Source organism: Pithys albifrons, chromosome 6 (genome assembly GCF_047495875.1).
Source record: "Pithys albifrons albifrons isolate INPA30051 chromosome 6, PitAlb_v1, whole genome shotgun sequence".
Lineage (NCBI taxonomy): Eukaryota > Metazoa > Chordata > Aves > Passeriformes > Thamnophilidae > Pithys > Pithys albifrons.
This window is the reverse complement of record NC_092463.1, coordinates 34389988-34403628: the sequence shown is the minus strand read 5'-3', so window position 1 is coordinate 34403628 and position 13641 is coordinate 34389988. Positions and strand designations below refer to the sequence as shown.

Below are 13641 nucleotides of genomic sequence, written 5' to 3'. Positions count from 1 at the left end.
CGCGACTGCTCCGTGTGCCGCTGGAGGCGGGGCCCGAGTGGAGGGGGCGTGGCCCGAGCAGCCCCGGGCGTGGCCCGAACAGACGCGGGCGGGGCGGGGTCTCCGCAGCGCAGCGCCGGCAGAGCGCGGGTATCGGCAGCAGGGATGCTCTACTGCTGGGAAGCCGCGCTCGGCGCCGCCGTCTCCGTGCCCGTCCTCCTTTTCGTAGCAGCGCCCTACATCAGGTGCGTCTTACCGAGCGCGGCCCCGGCCCTTTGCATAGGCTGGGCCCCGCAGGGCAGCGGAGGGCGCGGAGCCGCGTCTCGGGGCCGTGTGCCCGCCCGTGTGTGCGTGTGGCGGGAGCGCCACAGCGGGAACCGCGCTCTCCAGCCCGCGCTGGGCTCGGGAGGCGTTCAGGCTTCCCGCACCCCGGTGCCACTGGCGCGCTTTGGCCGGAGCTGTGGCGCTGCCGGGGCCGGACCCAGCTGGCAGGTCCCGGCTCTGTCCCTGCCCCGGCGGCTCTCAGCCCGGAGCAGTGGCGCTCCAGGGACCGGACCAAGCTGGCAGGTCCCGGACCAAGCTGGCGGGTCCCGGCGCTGTCCCGGGCTCTGTCCCTGCCCCGGCACCGGCGGCGCTCGGGCAGGAGCGGGGGGGGCGGGGTGGGGCCCGTGTTCACCTCAGGGCGCGGCGATGCAGCCCATTGGACAAACTACTCCGGAGCGCGCGGCCGCAGCCAATGGGAGCCGTGGCCCCACTTGACGCACGGCGGGGCGGGGCCGGGGGCGGGGCCTGGCTCAGCAAGGCGCGGGGGATTTGGGGGCGCGTTCCCGGTGCCCCGGTCACGACATGGTCGTGACCGGCTGCTGCGGGTGACGATGTCTGTGAACTGTTCGGGGCCCAGGGCGTAGCGGTTAGCCCGAGTGTTAAGGCGAACGCCGCGGCTTTGGACGCTCAGCCCCGGCCCGAGCCCCCTAAGGGGTCTGAGATGACCCGTGCCATCCCCTCTTGCAGGAGGTATGTCGCTGGAGGACGGTGTAAGTCGACGGCAAAGCTGGAGGGGAAAGTGGTGATAATCACAGGGGCAAACACAGGCATCGGGAAGGAGACTGCCAGAGACCTCGCACGGAGAGGCAAGTCACAGTCCTCACCAGTAGGCATTCCTGTGCGGCTGGAACCGGCCGTGCCTGTGTGTCCCTTTTCTGAACCTAAGAGAGGAGTGTTTCATGCTTATATTGAAGTGAATTGGGTTCCTGAGTTATTGCAGATGAGCCCAGGTGTTGCTCCTCGAGAGGCTGTAACCACTGCAGTGCAAGTCGCCAGTTCCTTAACTGGTTTCATTGCTTGAACTCCAAAAATATGCCTTGGGTACATAGAAATGCTCTACACTGCAACTGGTTTGAGAGGACTGGGGCAATTCCTAGTATCACTGGGTCCTGCTTGTATGGAGCTGGGAAATACTGTAGGTCCCCTACTGTCTTCTTTAGTTATTCATGTTTCAAGCTAATTTGGTGTTTTGGGTAACTGGTAAGAAGATTAAATGACCTGTTCACAATCCGTTTAGAAACTACACTGGTATCCAAGTACCTTTAGGCGCCCCGGCTTGATGTTCCCATTATAGAGGCAGCTATAACCCTATCATAGCAGTGTTGTATAGACTTCTGACCTGGGAAAACCTGGACAGAGGCACTTCAGATATGTGTTTTCTTGGTCTGAAAGCATCCTTTGGCCAAATAGTACTTCACAATATAGTAGGAAATGCTCTGCCCTTTCCACCTGCTCCCCTGACTAAAGCCTAAAGCCAGTTCTGCGAAGAAACAATATATTGTTGTAATCACTGTGTGTAGTCAGCCTGCTTCTTGTAGCCTTGATCATCCACTGTGCTCCACTGATCTGTTTCTGTTCTTGCTGTTTTCCCCTCCCCTCCTTGCAGGTGCAAGGGTGATTATTGCTTGCAGAGACACAGCAAAGGCAGAAGCTGCAGCCGGTGAAATCAGAGCTGAGACAGGGAACCAGCAAGTCATTGTGAAAAAGCTGGACCTGGCTGATACAAAGTCCATTCGGGAATTTGCTGAGGAATTTCTAGGAGGTACAGTCTCTAGATCCTTCTTTTCAGTGAGAATATTTTACCAAATCCCTGCCCTGTGTATCTCTGTACCATGTTGGGTACTGTGATTCACAGCAGAGGCAGGTCAGGGGCCACAAGATAGTTTGTGGTAGAAGACTTACCCTTTTTTATGGCGATGTGGCTGCAACTCAGACAGCAAGAGGTTTTTTGACTGACTTGTGCTACCTTCTTGTCTGTCTTCATTCTCTGTTTCCCTGTTTAAGGATGTCTGTTGTTTCTTGCAGAGGAGAAGGAACTCCATATTCTCATTAATAATGCTGGGGTAATGTTATGTCCTTATTCCAAGACTGCTGATGGCTTTGAGATGCATCTGGGAGTCAATCATCTTGGTAAGGCCAGTGGAATCATGTTAGCACTCAATGTAGAATCATAGAATGGTTTGGGTTGGGAAGGACCTAAAAGAGCATTGTCTTCCAACACCAAAATGCCAAAGGAAAATCCTGCTTTTAGATTTTCTCTTTCTCATCCTTCCTTCCTAGGTGAGGATGGAAGGCCAGAGTTAAGAGTTCTGGAGATGCAATGCAGTGTATTTGCTTTTCATGGATCCAGTTTAAGTATCTGTACTTGTTACTTGGGACATTTTGAAATGGATGACACCTCCAGCTTTCTGAAGATGAAGAGAAAAACTTGCAAGGCCCCAAGAAAGTTTAGTGATTAATTGAAGGGGGGTTTCTTTTTCCTGGACTTGAAATGAGGACAGCAGTGAGACACATAAGCAAGCAGGGGAACCATTCATATAAGGATGACCTTTTGTCTCACCTGTAGGTCATTTTCTCTTGACTTTCCTGTTGCTGGAGCGTCTGAAGCAGTCTGCCCCAGCCCGCATCGTGAACGTGTCCTCGCTGGCTCATCATGGAGGCCGAATCCGCTTCCACGACCTCCACGGTGAGAAGAGCTACAATCGTGGCCTGGCCTACTGTCACAGCAAATTGGCCAATGTGCTCTTCACCCGGGAGCTGGCGAGGCGGCTGCAAGGCAAGTCCCAGAGGCAAGCGGAGTGTTTTTCTGCTTGGCTTTTTGAGCACCGTGGATGGGGAAAGTGGATTTAAGAAAGGTCTGGAAATTGGCTGTGCAGAAATTGAATGGTTTGAGGCAAATGTCACTGAGAGCTCTTTGCAGGAAGAAAGTATCTCCTGTCTGTGGAACCAGGAGACTTACAATGCTAACTTCTTTCCAACAACAGGGTGAAAGAGTTTAGTAGCTTGGCACAGTGGAATGTAGCACTTGGGTCCTCTAGCACTTTGTTTTACAGAAGACATGTAGTGACTGCAGTGTTTGGATGGGAGTGGGGGATGCTCCAGTGTCACAGATGAGTGATTTACAGTGCCTAAAGAATTACCATCAAAGGTATTAGCAAAAGCCATTTTAACATGGTGTCATAAAAGTATGACTTTGTAAAGTTCGATGGCAAGGTTCACTCTTACTTACCACGCAGAAGAAACTTACAAAGGAAAATTGAGTTAGAATGATTCCCACAGGACCAGAAACACAAAGGGTAAGGAAGACCCTCCTGCTGACTCATGAGGTTCAGGACAGACCCCCTAGCTTTCTAAACTTCTTAAGGGCCCACACGTGGCTAGGTCCAGTCTTAGTCTCAGACTTGGACAATGATTTATGTCTAATGGAATTATCTATACAAAGTTTATAATAATTATTATTGAGTAGCTACATGGATTAGTAATGTTTCCTCAGTATTAATTCAGTGTGCCATCACTTACTGAGGATCTGTTGCAAGCAAGGGTCTCTCTGCCTGGGTAAAGAAAGCTCTCTTAGTTCAGGTAAGGAATCTCAAACCTTGAGAGGCATCCCTGCTTAAGGGCAGAGTGACCCAGTGTGCAGTCCAGTTGCAGTTTGGGCTCAGCTCCAAATGGGCTCATCCAAAGGTGTACTGATGGTGAAAGGTCTCTGCCTGGAGGAGCACACTTGAGAGGTGACACAGCTCAAGGGGAGATGGTCACCATGCAGTCACTCTGCCTAGTAGGGGTTGCTCAGAGAAGGCTCACTTAGGCTGCCATACTCATGGAATAAAGTGGTTGCCTTGTAGTAAAACTGCATACAACAGGAAAGGTATGCCTGACCCTCACTGTATCCACAACTCTCTTTGTTCTTGATAAATGAGTCTTGGAAAAGCCAGGTGCTACTTAACTGCATGATAGGTGTCCCAAGTTCCTGTGCACTGATGCTCAGTGGCCTTTCTGTGCATTTCCTAGAGGAGTTCTTGGCCCAGATAGGGCTCAGGCCTTTACCTGCTTTGAAGCCAGTACCAAAACACTGTTGCTTTGGTTAAGAGATCAAGTGTATCCGTCACATCCAGCAAGCAGTAACTACAGAGGACTTCACTAACTCTCTCTGAATCCAAGTCTGGACTCCTCCTTTAAGTTACAGGATATCTGCAGGTAGAATTGAAGAGTATATTACCCTTGTTTTAAAGACACTTTGATGCATACAGGTTTGTCCCAGACTACTTTATTTTGCCATAGGCACTAAAGTCACAGCAAACGCTCTTCATCCTGGTTCTGTCCATTCTGAGCTGGTCCGGCACTCATTTGTAATGACTTGGCTGTGGAAGATATTCTCCTTCTTCTTGAAGACACCTTGGGAAGGAGCTCAGACCAGTATCTACTGTGCAGTAGCTGAGGAGCTAGACTCTGTAACAGGACAGTATTTCAGGTGGGTGCAAGCTGATGAAATGATACACTGTGGGAGGCTCCCATGTTGGCATGGGAATATGAGACTTACTGTCATTCTTCATTAAGAAGGGACTGGGTAAGAGGCTGTCTGGTAAGACTGAGGGTGACAAATACTAGAACATACCTCTGCCAGCTCTGTAATTGTGTTAGAAGAAATCCCTGACCTATGCAACACTGCACACAATAGCAGGTCCTTTAGTGCCAGAATATCAACGTACTGAAAGTACAGGAATGGTTGTCACATGCTCAGAGCTCTAATCTGATCTGAGACTTGGGAAAAATCACTTTTCTGTAGAACCGTTTATAAGTTAATGAGGTCACTTGAGTCAATCCTAGAAAGAGCACTTCAGTTCTCTCTGTAGTTTTACCCTACTGGAGTAGAATTGGAGCTGTGAGGGCTGATGGAGCTGCAGAGCTCGATTTTCAGGTCTAGCATGTGACTAATACCTTGATTCTCCAGTGTGACAAACCCACCAGCTGGGAGGGACTCCTGTTGGGATGCTTGTCACTCTGTCCTGCAAACGGTCTTGTGTAGCTCCCACTACAAAAACCTGTTATTTCTTGGCTGTTTTGACTTAGTCCAGGACCCTGCTTAGTCATGCCTTTTCCTGTCACCAAAACTATAGCCCTGAGCAGTTCCAAATCATTGTCCTAGATTTGAAGACTGCCATTTGAACATTCACACAGATATGTCTGTCAGTTTCCTACTGTATGCAGAGCACTGTAACCATCTCATATTTTGGGAAATGAATGTGAAAATTTTACTGTCTTCCCCTGCCTGCTTCTCCATAGATGCTGTTGAAGCCTTTGTATCTTTGCAGAGCTTTCCTCTTGTGATTTGTGACCAGATTAGTTTCTGTAATGACTTTGCCTGATCTTTATTTGGGAGTTTGTTGTATCCTAATCAGACTTGAACATAGAAATAGATGTCTTAAGCCTCCCAGAATGACTGTCCATCCCTGGATAAAAATGTAGCATTTATGTGCTGTGTACAGAAAATTTCGGTGGATTTTAAACTCACAAAAAAAGGGAGTTTTGGACTTGGTGGGGAATGACTAGTTTCAATAGTAATTCACAATTAACATTGGACTAGCCTAAAATCCTTTTCACTCTCCAGACAACAGAATATAAAGCACAAGTATAGACATTAAGAAAAGAATTTGCATGCCACAAGAAGACGTGTAGAGTCCACCAGAGTAATTTCAGGAACATCAAAGACTGTGCCCTTGGAGCTCTAAAAACACTGGGCTAAATGAAAGCCTAACACGATGCCTTTTCCTCTGCACTCTGAAACTCCCAGTTATTGCAATGTCTAGCATTACACATGAGAACACATGATCTCTATTCCAGACAGAATGCTGTCTGATTGCAGGAGCTGAGAAGAAAGAAGCCACAGTTCAGAGGATAATGGAGAAGGGGATAACCATACATGGTTATTACAGTGTGATTATTCTTAGGCATATAGGGGGATGAATAGGATGGGATAAATAGTTTAGAATGAAGGGCGGGCTGTTTGAATGGCTTTTTTGTAGTGTTTGCTAAAAAAGGTGCTCCTGAAGAAGCTTGGTTAGGGTTAATAGGCCTTTTTTAGTGGTATTAATAAGAATGTTTACTAAGGGCATTTCCTTTAAAAGTTGAAACAACAGACAGAGCTAGACTTGCTTGTCAGTTTTTTGTGCCATTGCGAGAGATTCTTCCCTAAAAACTTTCTCATGATGGCTTTTAGCACCAGCTCTTGCTCATTTGCTAGATAGCCTCCCACTCTTCAACTGATCTTGAATTAAGCTGATAGAAGGCAACTCCCTTATCTTAACACAGACATTTAAGAGTGCTAAATGCAGATTGAGATCTTTGACTTCAAAAAATAAAGAAATGTTCCTCTTTCAGTGATTGCCAGCCAGCATATGTATCCCCACGTGGCCGGGATGATGAGACGGCAAGGAAGCTCTGGAGCGTGAGCTGTGAGCTCCTCGGCATCCAGTGGGACTGAGCAGCGCAGACCTCGCGTGTACCTGGCTGAGCCCAGCGATGCTTCTCCGGGCAAGAGCATTGCTGAAAGACCTCAGGAGCAGAATGCTAACACTTCAGCTGCCCCAGGGATGGCTCTGTGGGCACAACCTAATTTGAATTTCTGGAATACTACACTTAAGGACTGAGACTTGTAAGCAATCACTCCTTCCTAGCTGGAGAATTAGAGCCCTGATGCAGGGAGCAACCTTTGCTTGGTTCTCATACAACAGCCTGAGGCTACTGTCCTCTGGCTTTAGAATAGAAAGGGAGGTTGCAGTCTTAGATTTAGATTGTGAAGTAAAAAACAATTACCTTAAATAAAATTTGGTTGATTTTTTTTCCCTAACAGCAATAGTAAAAAGGTAGGACTCTAAACTTATGATTTAACGTTATGTTCGGTTCCTACTCTTTGACCTGGGAGAGTGGAAGTACTGTAGGATGTTAGATTTTCTGGCAAGTAAATGCAATACAAATGCTCTCAAGCACACACAGAAACAGGTGTGGGCCTTTCTGTGCCAAGCATTAGGTCAAGTTTTTAAGTGGAATCATTTTTTCTCTGTAAGTAGCTGAACCCTAGCCACTGAGGTATCTTGGCCCTAAATGCCCACTGATTGCAGCAAGTTAACGGAATGTTGGCATATCTACTGAGAACCCCAGTCTCAGTGTGGGTGACTGAGAGGTTAAGAGCTGCAGGAATGCTGAAATTGTGCATAGCCAAGTTATCATAGAATCATAGAATCGATTGGGTTGGAAAAGACCTCCAAGATCATCAAGTCCAACCCTTGGTCCAACTCTAGTCCATTTACTAGATCATGGCACCCAGTGCCACGTCCAATCTGTGTTTAAAAATCTCTAGGGATGGTGAATCCACCACCTCTCTGGGCAGCCCATTCCAACGCCTGATTACTCTCTCTGTAAAGAATTTTTTTCTGATCTCCAACTTAAATTTGCCCTGGCAGAGCTTAAGCCCGTGCCCCCTTGTCCTATTGCTGAGTGCCTGGGAGAAGAGACCAACCCCCACCTGGCTATAACTTCCCTTCAGGTAGTTATAGACAGTGATGAGGTCACCTCTGAGCCTCCTCTTCTCCAGGCTAAACAACCCCAGCTCCCTCAGCCTCTCCCCATAGGACTTGTGCTCCAGTCCCTTCACCAGCCTTGTTGCTCTTCTCTGGACCCGCTCCAGCACCTCAATATCCTTTCTGAACTGAGGGGCCCAGAAGTGAACACAGTACTCAAGGTGTGGCCTCACCAATGCAGAGTACAGGGGAAGGATCACTTCCCTGGTCCTGCTGGTCACGCTATTTTTGATACAGGACAGGATCCCATTGGCCTTCTTGGCCACCTGGGCACACTGTTGACTCATGTTGAGCTTCCTGTCAATTAGTACTCCAAGGTCCCTTTCTGCCTGGCTGCTCTCCAGCCACTCTGTGCCCAGCCTGTAGCTCTGCAGGGGGTTGTTGTGGCCAAAGTGCAGGACCCGGCACATCTTACTAAAAAACCCAACATCTCTCCTGTGAAGCGTTAAGCAAAGATGGTATAAAAATTGTCACAGTAACTTCCCCCCAGCTGCACTTTAAATGACTTTAGAACCTAGAAAAGAGAGCAGAATGAGTAAAGAACATCTCAACCATGTTAAAAATATTAAACAACTTCAGCCGAGACTTTAGCTTTAAATGACACCAAACTGCCTACAGCTAAACAGCTGAAGTGGGAGTTGGGTCTACCTTGGTGTTCTCGTGGAGCCAGTACAGCACAGGAAGGTGAGGCACACAGAAATCCTGGCATTTGTCTGCCTGGTACTTACTGGCCTTGGCTGGTCAAGGCTGCCAGCCTGCCCCAGCAGGACCACACAGCTTGCACTTCGACAGGGGAGCTGGGTCAGTCCACACAGCAGTGGGACTGGTCCCTTGGAACTCTAGTGCTACTTGGGTACAAATTGCTGGAGCATGATCCATAATCAGAGATTATTTCTGAAAATGTTAAGCAGTCAGAAAGCAAGTGCCACAGCTCATAGGATTATCTTCTGCTTCTGAAAAAAAGTCTGGAAGTTTTTGGACTTGGATATGAGCCTGCCACTGTGACCAGCTGCCAGTTTTGGAAAACAAATGCTAATTCCAGTTGTTTCTGTTTGGATGTTACCTATGCAGATCTGTCCTGTGCTACCTCTGAGTAATACTAAATAAAGCAATTTCCTTTTACAACAGGAGACCATATCTTCTTTCAGAAATGTTGAATCTGTTTACTTGGGTGTTGCTGTTACCTGCACCTGCCTTATTAACGCGGAGAACTCAGTTCAGGCAACGTTTTAAAGTCCATGTTTCTCCCTGTCACTCTGCCTTTTGTGCCTCCCTCTTTATGCGCCATCCCGATTATGAAGCTAATTCCACAACTACAATGTAGCAGTAGAATGCTACCTACCAGTGGAGACTTGGCTTGCTTTCTCCTTGTGTTTCCCTGATCTTGAAAGTGGCTTCCAGGAGCAAGAGAAACATTTTTGAAAAAGCAGAAAATGTTTACAGTGTGAAGTATTTCTACCCTTGCAGGTCAGTGCTCTTCTCAAAGAAGTCTGACTGAGGATTTAACATAAGATATTAACTACACATTTCCATAGAGAGACAGCCACTTTTTGACCTTGAGCAAGTAATTTATACTTCTCAGCTGATCTGTAAAAAACAAGGGAACTAAAGCTCATTTAGCTGTCCCTAAGGGAGGCTTGTAAGGGAGAGTTAGATTAACTTGCAAAGCTTTCTAAAGAGGATTACTGAGTACACGTATGAGGCTGAACCCAGCTACTGGGAGGATTTCTAAAGATGTGACATTCCAATGGCTCTAAATGTAGCAGACAGATTTGCCATGACAGAACAATTATCCCCCTTCTAATTACTCTGTTAAGCCTAGCCAAAAGCAAAATGCAGATCTGGAAAGAGAGCCCCAGCTATGCAAAGATAAAAAGTAAACAGGAGATACATTAACAGTCATAATACTTTATTCTCTTTTATAATTGTAAACAAACCTTGGTCAGAGAGAAGTTCTTTTTAACTGGCAGTATTCGATCCCTTTTTGCTGACAAAAATTCAAAGCCCCTTGACAACTGGCACTGCTCATGACACAAGGCAGTTAGTCAGGATCAAAATTCCAGTTCTGCTGGTAGGAGAAAGATCCCTATGATTCTGGGTTAAGAACATCAAATTACAACAAACACAATATAAAGTGCATCAGGTAGAGTGCAAAGAGGTCAGGAAGAAAGGCAGGTACAGAACTGACGGGTCTGCATGGCAAACTCCACTCTCTGTGCTCTATACAGCTGAAGGAACTCAGGCAGAAAAGCAGGTGTTACAGAAGTGCAGATCTGGATACCCACAAACAGTAAAACCTCCTCCCCAGAATTAGAGATTTAAAACCGACTGAAGACATAGGTAGTGTCACATTTTAGGATTAGCCTAATGGCTGTAAGCCAATTGAAAGCTATGTCAGTGGCCAAGGAAACAAAAGCTTTCATTAGTACTGCTCACTAATGAGATAATGCAAATCTGTAGTCAGGGGATTCTGAGAGCTTCATGTGGCCATTTCTGACTGCTTCACTCAGACATTTGTAGCCCTGCTTTAGGGAGCAGAGCACCTCCAAAGAGAGGTATTTGTGTCAGTGGCGCACTGCTCTTGAAACCCTGAAGAAGATGGACCAAATCCTTTTCAACACCATGAAAGTCTCTTCTTTCATTACAGTGAGCTTGGGGTTAGTGCAAAACTCTTTCTTGACAGTCTCAATTATTTTATGTACTAAAACTATTTACAATCACATTACACTTCAGAAAACCACTTGTCTCTTCAAGTAAACAACTTTTTAACAAAAAAGTGAATTACTTTTCCTATTTCTTGTGCTGAAATTCATGTAAACAACCAACACAAACTGTTGTGGAAAGCCATGTTTTGTTCTGATTTTCTTTTTTTTTTTGAAGGTCCTACTACTGTCTACCACACTTGGACCGATTTCTCATGTCCGAGTCACAGTTGCAGGAAAGCAGCTGCTTTTCATCATCCCTGAACACAGCCATTACATAAAGATTGCTGCTTTTTTCATAAAACTGATTAACCTAACACTTCCAGGCCAAAACCTGTCAATACAGTCTATACAGTCTGTCCAGTTTGGTGTTCTATTGTACTTGGCAGGGACAGATTATCCTGGTAATAAGTAAATAAATGAATGAATCCCTGTGTGACAGGGATACAAGACCACCTGTTGAATTTTGCCACAGCTTGCTCTGTCCTTATTGTCTGCTATACCTGTCGAAAAACTATGGAAGTTTACTGTCAACTGTTCAGTCATAAAGCTGCATAACAACCATTTTTTGGGTATTGCCACAGCAAATAAAGAGGTATGTGATTTTTCAAATATTTTAAAGGCTTATTTTCCCTTTGTATCCTTACAGGATATGCCCTTTACAACTTCATTCATCTACTAAGGGCTGAAGTGCCATATATATGGCACGCATCACACAGTGTGGTTGGTAAGTACAAACCTGCTATAAAGAATCAGCTCCTACCTTTTCAAACAAATTAAAGAAACTGGGTACATTGTACTAGTGGGGGGAATACAAAAAAGAAGTGGCAATGGTTTGTATAGAGGCTTAAAAAAATCTCTGAATTTTAGTCCTTGTAACAGAAGATCTCTCCAATCTTGAAAAATTTTACAGGAAACCCATAATCACAACATTTATACTCTAGGCTGCATTGAATTGATAAAATTTTTCTGTCCTCTCTATATATGTTTTCTGGATGAAAAATAAAACCCATATTCTGAAGTTCAGTGCTTTTCAAATAAGTATCAACCCCCTCCCCCCCAAAAAAAAATAAAAACTAACAAAACCAAAACCAGAAACAGAAAGAGAAGGACTCTCTTCTATACACCTAAATCCTTGCTTGTTCAGTTTGAAACTGCCCTCCCCACCCCTGGCAAAAAGAGAGCCAAAAAACACCCTGAGGTAGTGACTGTTTGTCAAAATACAGGACTGGCACTTGTAATTTCGTTCCCTTCCTTTCACCAAAGGCACATTAGCAGCATCCATTTGCCACCAACATGAATCAAGAGACTTCCATCTAAGAAAGTACTGAACTAGATACCTTTAAGCTGTCCTGAAGCCTCTCTTTCTGCATGATGGTGAATGTCAAATCCTTGTTACTTCCTGGTGGCCTGGGGAAGCCGATTTCTCGTCTTGGGCTGGTGCACTGAGAGCCACTGGGCACAAATGGCCTTCACCACATCATCACCGCTGCTCTCGGCGAGCTGCCACACGTGCTGCACCAGCTGCACCGCACGGGCCTTGTCCTGCCTCACTGACACCAGATACGCAGAACGCAGTTTGTTGCACATCACGTAGGCCTGGATCTGAAGAACAGGCAATCACATCTTGGTTACAAAGCTGTAGTAAACTAACTGGACAAGCCTAAGCAAAGATTAATGCAAAATCCCCAGTTCAGAAGTGTGTATTACAAGGCCGTAGTACCACATTACCAAACTGAGTATGGCAAAAAGCAAATCCCAATGAAAAAGGTGGAGAGACAGCTGCATTTTATTAAGTTTGTGTCTTGTAGAAACTCCTTTATTGTAGGACCATGAAAATAGCACCAGGAATTATCTTGTGCATTAATTTACCATATCCTCATAGCAAGGAGTCTAAACCTATCATTTTCTTCCATTGCTGGTTCTACAACGCTCCCATCTTTCAGTGATAGGTCTTAGAGAAAGGCACAATAAAAAGCCCATTTGTAGCAGGACAGAGGACAATCATAAATCTTAAGATTTTATTCCCAGCTATGCCACTCAGGATCTGCAACAACCCACACACACTGAACCACAGCCACATCTATGAATATGTATCTACAGTTCACATATTTATGTGACTCTCCAGTGGCTTGGCCAGCTGCTATGAAAGCTAGCAAAGAAACAAAGTAGCTTAGGCCTCGCTTCTCTAAGAGAAAACAATACATCAGAATTGGAGAAGTTTTATCATCTAACTCTTGATGACCACAGAAATTGTAAAATCCTGAAACAGTAGTTGAAATGGTCATCATTAGCTGTCTGCCGTTACCAGAAACTTACATGCACCTATTATGGGAAAAGCTGAGCAACAAACCCACCAAACCCACCAATGCACTTCTGAAATACTTTTCCTCCCACTGTAACAAATGCCTCGCTCTCACTCTGAGGACTCTCAAGGAGCTAACAGGGATAGTACCAATTGGTACTTCAAGTTACAGCTCTATGGTCACAAACACCAGGGCCTTGAGGAATTCATTGTCATTTCTAGAATTTAGGATGTAGTCTTCAAAAATCTGATTTGCATGAGGATGAGAAAGAACATCAAAAAGAGCCCACAGGCTGTAGACCAAGACGGCTGTTCAGCTCTTGCTAAAAAAGTCCCTCTGCTGTACTTTTACTTACCTTGTTTTCATCACTGTCCATATCCTGAATCAGATTATCGAGATCCTGTATCCAAAGAAGGGAAAAGATGTTCACATTTAGAGTGACAATAGTCTGCAAACCTTTACCCCACCAGGGATCAAACCCCTCTGGACAAGCAGGTGGTTACATTGTCCCAAATGGGAGGGCTGCAGAGGTAGAAAATACAAAAAAATACAAATTCCAGTTCTTCCCTTTACCACAGCTTCTCCTGCCTGCTACGTCTGTGGCATATCCCTAGAGAATGTTACAAGCCTGGGAGCCCCCCAGGGCTCATGTTTGTAGGTTCTCAGCACTCCAGGAGGAGTTGGGCCCCATCGCCCACTCTGACCCAAGGGCTGGATTGTATCCCCTAACCTGACTAGTAGAGTGCATCTTCT

At 46.0% G+C, this 13641-nt stretch overlaps 2 protein-coding genes across 5 annotated transcripts in view; one reads left to right on the top strand and one right to left on the bottom strand.

Annotated features, from left to right (window-relative positions):
* Positions 1 to 101: 101 nt before the first annotated feature.
* Positions 102 to 9017, top strand: LOC139673112 (retinol dehydrogenase 12-like). Its single transcript, XM_071558129.1, has 7 exons — positions 102 to 224; positions 991 to 1109; positions 1910 to 2065; positions 2329 to 2433; positions 2870 to 3079; positions 4585 to 4774; positions 6682 to 9017. The coding sequence occupies exons 1-7, from the start codon at positions 145 to 147 to the stop codon at positions 6782 to 6784; spliced, it is 963 nt and encodes a 320-aa protein (XP_071414230.1). The 5' UTR covers positions 102 to 144; the 3' UTR covers positions 6785 to 9017.
* Positions 9018 to 9774: 757 nt separating this feature from the next.
* The window catches only part of ZFYVE26 (zinc finger FYVE-type containing 26), a 47134-nt gene continuing 43267 nt past the window's right edge, over positions 9775 to 13641 (bottom strand). For 3 of the 4 annotated variants that reach the window (XM_071558127.1, XM_071558126.1, XM_071558128.1), the window contains 2 exons: positions 13244 to 13288; positions 9775 to 12187 (listed from right to left, as the gene is read on the bottom strand). In XM_071558127.1, the coding sequence (XP_071414228.1) occupies positions 11978 to 12187; positions 13244 to 13288 (255 nt within the window). In that variant the 3' untranslated portion in view covers positions 9775 to 11977. The remainder of the gene's footprint in view (positions 12188 to 13243; positions 13289 to 13641) is intronic. The other variant, XR_011698065.1, reaches the window with a different exon arrangement.

What these genes read in the sequence shown, in the direction of transcription:
- LOC139673112 (XM_071558129.1), top strand. Translation starts at nt 145, where the DNA reads ATGCTCTACTGCTGGGAAGCCGCGCTCGGCGCCGCCGTCTCCGTGCCC. An exon ending in GCTGGCGAGGCGGCTGCAAG is followed by an intron (nt 3,080 to 4,584) that starts GCAAGTCCCAGA and finishes ATTTTGCCATAG; the next exon opens with GCACTAAAGTCACAGCAAAC. An exon ending in GTAACAGGACAGTATTTCAG is followed by an intron (nt 4,775 to 6,681) that starts GTGGGTGCAAGC and finishes TTCCTCTTTCAG; the next exon opens with TGATTGCCAGCCAGCATATG.